Source organism: Oryzias latipes, chromosome 19 (genome assembly GCF_002234675.1).
Source record: "Oryzias latipes chromosome 19, ASM223467v1".
Lineage (NCBI taxonomy): Eukaryota > Metazoa > Chordata > Actinopteri > Beloniformes > Adrianichthyidae > Oryzias > Oryzias latipes.
The window spans coordinates 13,487,374-13,493,068 of record NC_019877.2 but is presented as its reverse complement, the minus strand read 5'-3'; the positions used below and the strand labels follow the sequence as shown (position 1 = coordinate 13,493,068).

Sequence of the window (5,695 nt, the reverse complement as noted above, 5' to 3'; positions counted from 1 at the left end):
AAATTCTGCAAAGTTTCTTGCGCCTCAAATGTTTTACTGCTTTGTTTTACTTTTTTACTGATTCCCGCCTTGCACGCCCATGAGTCGAAGTGTCCTTGGGCAAGACACTTTTCCCCACCTTGCCTTTGGTGGTAGGTTGGCGCCTGTGTTTGCCAGCAGAGCCGCCATTAGTGTGTGAATGTGTGTGTGAATGGGTCTGTGACTGTAAAGCGCTTTGGGCCTTGTAGGTAGAAAAGCGCTATATAAGTATACGCCATTACCATTACAATCACCATTCTTCAATAAATGTGTGAAGAAAGATTTCCACCTGCATCACACGGTTGGATTTACGAAAAATAAAAGCTGCTTATTTGTTTCTTTTTTTAATGCTGAGACTTAAAGTCAAACAAAATGTGTACCTTCTTCACAGTTTTTTGTGTTAATTTGATCATTTTTGTCTCCGAAGTGACGCCCGTGGCTGAGTTTCTCCTGGGAGTCTTTGTCCATCAAGTAGGTGACCAAGATGGTCTCCAACAGACTGACCAGCATCAGAGCAAAGATCACGATGCAGTAGGTGGCTAGAAGAAAGAAGTAAAACAGGTGATGAGTAAATGTTTTGTTTCTTCAAAATATCCCCCCTCCTGAGACTCTGCACCTATGAGAGGAGTCTTGTTGGACATAGATGGCAGGATTTCATTCAGGATGAGGAGAAGAACTGAGATGGCCAGAAGCACAGTCACTTTGAAACCCAGCTTCTCTCCTCGATAGTCAGCAATAAAAAAGGAGGCCAGATCTAGAGTGAGGAAGAAGAGGACGGGCAGTAGAAGGTTGATGACATGCAGCAGAGGCCTTCTCTTCATGGTGAACTGTTGAAGCAGATGAGGATGGCAGGTTAGTGTGATCACCATGAAATTGTAAAGACTCTAAAGCTATGAAACAAAGTTATGTTTAAAAAAAAGATCTAAAATAAGACATTTATTAACTCCAGAATCAGTGCTAAAGGTGTTTTCTAGGACCATAAATATTTTCCATTTTCAAAGGTGCAGTATTGTTTGAGTCTTGTTATGTGCATTTACACTCAGCAGCCACATTATCGATTACCTGTCTAACTGCTCGTTAGCGCAAGTTTTTACTCAGCCAATCACATGGCTGCAATGCATTAAGGCATGTAGACATGGTCAAGATGGTCTGCTGCAGTTCAAACTGAGCATCAGAACGATGAAGAAAGGTGATCTGAAGGGCTTTGAAGGTGGTATGGTTGTTGGTCCCAGACAGGCACCTTGAGGTTTTCACGCACAACAATTGTGGGGTTTACAGAGAAAATATCCAGTGATCATCAGTTCTGTGGGCAGAAATGACCTGTTGATGCTAGAGGTCAGAGGAGAATGGCCAGACTGGTTCCAGCAAGTGGTGGTTCTACACTGAATTACTCCTCAATGGAGTCACAACAGAATTTGGTTTCAATATCCATGTTCTAACACGATTACAATTGAAAACTGGATACAAAAGACACAATTCCACACTGCATAACAGTGCGGAATTGTCTACAAATTGTGTATTATCTATATTGTTCAATTTAACTTTTAGCACTGTCTCTACTTTTATAAATGTTTGCAGATTATAATTTCTGATCAGGATTGGTTAAATAGAAAAAATTGCCATGCAAAAAGTTAGAAATAAACCAAAAAAATTTGGTTGAAAAAAACACCTATTTTACTCTCTATTTGTGTTGCTTCAATTTACATACTGCATATGTGAGCATCTCCCACTTCCTTTCCTCATAGCTGAAGTTCTGGCTGCTGACAGTCAGGTGGAGGAACTCCCACTCTCCCTGAGTCCTGATCAACTGGTGGGAAAACTGCGTAGCCCGAGTGGAGTTTGAAATAGGAATAATCCGCATTTCATCAACTGGGAAGAAGGAAAAAGAAGAAAAGCTCATACGTGCGACTGAAAGGGGAACAATAATAACATTTACACACACGGTTCTCCCTCACTGCAGTGATTTGCAGAACTGATGGAGATGTTGCACTCCTGTGTGTCAAAGGGGAACTTGTGAACGTCCATATGGCACGTGCTGAATACCCTCAGGTTCTCATCCATAGAGACCGTCCCATCATAAGAGATGGTCATGCTTTGCAGCTGAGGGGAGTCATCCTTCTGTATCCTGAGGAGCAGAGACACACACCTCCTCTGTTCCCAACATTGCAAGATATCATGTTTAGTCAACATGAATCAATTTAACGGGCTTAATTAAAGAAGTTCACAGTTCAGCCATTAGACTCTAAAACAAACACAGAACATGTGGCATCTACAAACATTAATAAAGGGAAGAAGTGCTCCACGCACGTGTGTGTTGCAGACTCACATCTCATAGATAAGGAGGTCTGGTTTCCAGAGAAGGTTTTTGGGAACTGAAATTTGAGAGATTCCACAAAACTTATCTGGATTCCATGAGATGCGTTCGTTGTTCCACTTCTGGAAAAAGAAATACACTGGATGGGCACAAACTTTGATGATGAATGCTGTTTTTCAGATAAATCTAAAAAAAAACAAAGACAAAGCTCACCACTGAGATCCAGACAAAGGGAACAAAAGTTTGGGTTTTCTCAACCTAAAGCATGAGAAAGTTCTGATGGAAGCATGACCTTCAGATAAAATACAGAGAATGAATTAAACGTGTTGTGTACATACCACTGCCAGAATGGCATAGAGGATGATGTTCAGCTTTACCACTGTGGCGTGTTTGTGATCCAGAACAGGACGGGTCAGTTTAAAAGCAGTGTTACCTGTGGTCAGGTTGAGATAATCCAGGATGTCCTGGTAAGTGCAAACGTCAGAGGAAACTCCATCTACAGGAAATCAGAGACAGACTGAAAACATACACTGAGAAGTATACACACAAACTCTGTTATTGCTCCTGGATTTGACTGAATCAACACTCGAGATGAAACATGATCCTCCTGATCTGAAAACAGTATAGATCTAGAAAGACTCACCTAGAAAGACGAGGAGAAGAAAAGCTACACTCTTCATATCTGCAGCTGTGCTCCTGTGAGTCGGGCTGCTCTGACTCACAGGAGCACAGCTCCGATTTTAAGACGTCTGGTCAGAAAAAAAAAATGTTGAGAAATCCCTCCCACCTGCACATTCATGTTGTTACAGGCTTACAGAGGACCAGGCTGCACAGATGATTAACGCACACATCAGACTTTATATGACCCCAGTGGCAGGTGAAATTAGAGATGATGTTGTGACTGAAAGAAGCAATAACAAAATGAAATCAACAGCCTGGTAAATGACATTTATCTGCTGGAAAACCAGGACATATCTTTGAGTTTTCCAAACACAAAAAACAATCTGGTAAAGTTGTGTTTATGTAATTGTTGTACATAGTCATAAAAACAAAATCTGTAACACACGAGTAGGTAAAATTGTATTTCAGGATAACTCGATCCCCAGCTCAATGCCAGACAATCACATTAGAAACACTGTTCCCATTTACAACCACGTGTCTTCTGTGCTGTCTGTTGTCAGTCTCACAGTGGACGGTTGAGCATTTCAAAGTAACTTTTTAAATAAATCCAAATTTGTCATTGTTAATCATTTTAGCTTTAGGTTAAAGGTGCTTTCTTTTGTGACAATGCACAGTAACTTTTGTGTAAGATTTATGAAAACAGGACAGGTCAGTATTTCTCCTGCCATCTTTTGCATCCTCAAGACCTTACCTTACCTTTCATCTGCGACTTTCATAGCTGAGAAAGGAGCAGGAAGGAAGACCTGGGGAGTTAAGAGGCTAAATGACACCTGACCAGACGCATGATACACCCTAGACATACTGCCAGTCTATACTATGTTCACACCAGCCTTGGCAACACGTGTTTATTTCAAATGAAAAGTCTACATATATGCCCTTTGGGCTTCGGAGATCAAAACTCTTGCATTCACAACGTTTCAGGCTCTAAGTTCAAAATTGAACGCATTGAACATGCGTTAAAATTAAAGCAACTGGACTTTGACCAATCAGGAACTCGGATTTGGTAGTTACATGGTTGTCGTCCTTTTGAATTCACGGAAGTGCAAACTGCTTGCAATTTGATCATGAAGAAGAAATTAATAATTGTGGTTTGCACCCAGACACCAAGCCTTTCACATATTTTTTGAATAAAAACTGTAAAAGGAATATGCTTGAAGCAAGATTCACGAGATTTGCACAGCTTCAACATTTCACCTCTTCCAACTGTGAGTGCATGTGCTAGTATTGGGTAACGACAGTCCAGTGTGAACACCATGGGCTAAAACTGCCTTCAAGAATCCACGTTGTGTGCATTCTTGATCATGGGACACATGCCCAGTGTGAATGTAGCGCAATGCTAGGCCAAACAACCATACTGAGAGACAGCCATCTCTATGTTGTTAGTGCAGGGATTTTTTGATACAACATCTTTATTTTTTTTTCTTATGCAGAGCTGTGTGGTGGTGTAGCGGTTAGCACTCCTGCCTCACAGCACGAAGGCCCTCACTCACATCCCAGATTGAGATTTTCTGTATGGAGTTTGCATGTTCTCCTTGTGCATGCGTACTTCTTTTGTTTTTGGAACTCTAGCTTCCTCCCACAGAACCTAAAACATGCTTCCTTTGTAATTCTTGGTTTACCCTTAGTGTGCATGTGTAAGTGTGTGTGGTTGTCTTCCTCTGTGTGGCCCTGTAACGAACTACTGCACCATCCAGGGTGTGAACCGCTTTTTCCCGACAGTGACTGGGAGAGATTCCTGGGAACCCAAAAGGCTTTAGTTGGTTTGGAAAATAGATGGATGCATTTTATTTCAAATTAATTACAATCTGTCATGCACCTTATAACCCTTGTGCTATCCTAGGCACTTTACCATTGGGAGTTGGGTGATCTAGACCCACTAGACAGTGCGCTGAACCTTTTTTCTTCAATGATTTGTGATCTTCACTGGTGTCCATGGATTACATGAAACTTTCCACCTTTATCCACCTTTGTCATGTTAGGGAGAACACGTCAATGTAAGGGTGGGGTCATCTAAGATAGCACAAGGGTTAAAACAGAAGAATTAACCAAAGAGTCATTATTTAAACCTCCTCCAGGTGCAAACTAGGAACTAAAAAATACCTCAAGCTATTCAAATAAGTTTAATTTCTGGGTTATACATGAAAGCAGAGAAGGTGAATTAATAACTGCCAGATAGGATTATGAACACAAAAAACTTATATGTTAATATTGTTGATAAATGATGCATAGAAATCTAGTTTAAATATCCAATTTTCACAATACTTTATCAAGAAAATATCAAATGAGTACAGATTATTTACATGATAAACATGAGGAACCTAGTGTTAAACGTTTGGGAGAAAATAGAAGAGAAGCAGATTGAGATGGTTTGGACATGTTGGGAGGAGGGATAATCATTATGTGGGTAAATGATACTGAGGTTGGTGCTACTGAAAAGGAGGCATAGAGGATGACCAAAGAGGAGGTTGATGGATGGAGTGAAGGAGGACATTAGGGTGGTTGGTGTTATAGAGGAAGATGCTGAGGAGAGAGGAGGATGGAGGCCGATGGTCTGCTGCCGAAAGAAAAAAATGAAAATGATGTTACGGAACCTTTTGGGTTGCTTTCAGTATTGACGGTTTCCAACTCCTCACCTAGACATAAGTAAAGATTTCTTATAAAAAAGAAAGTACTTCTGTTGGG

The 5,695-nt window shown here is 40.8% G+C and overlaps 1 protein-coding gene across 1 annotated transcript; it reads right to left on the bottom strand.

Annotated features, from left to right (window-relative positions):
• Positions 1 to 268: 268 nt before the first annotated feature.
• Positions 269 to 3,716, bottom strand: LOC101162498 (5-hydroxytryptamine receptor 3A-like). The gene is made up of 8 exons (XM_023949794.1): positions 3,710 to 3,716; positions 2,671 to 2,828; positions 2,546 to 2,590; positions 2,345 to 2,454; positions 1,974 to 2,143; positions 1,727 to 1,887; positions 635 to 845; positions 269 to 557 (listed from the first exon to the last, which is right to left on the bottom strand). The coding sequence occupies exons 1-8, from the start codon at positions 3,714 to 3,716 to the stop codon at positions 382 to 384; spliced, it is 1,038 nt and encodes a 345-aa protein (XP_023805562.1). The 3' UTR covers positions 269 to 381.
• Positions 3,717 to 5,695: the final 1,979 nt, after the last annotated feature.

What these genes read in the sequence shown, in the direction of transcription:
- LOC101162498 (XM_023949794.1), bottom strand. An exon ending in GACCTCCTTATCTATGAGAT is followed by an intron (nt 2,144 to 2,344) that starts GTGAGTCTGCAA and finishes TCTGCTCCTCAG; the next exon opens with GATACAGAAGGATGACTCCC. An exon ending in CAACAAGACTCCTCTCATAG is followed by an intron (nt 558 to 634) that starts GTGCAGAGTCTC and finishes TCTTTCTTCTAG; the next exon opens with CCACCTACTGCATCGTGATC.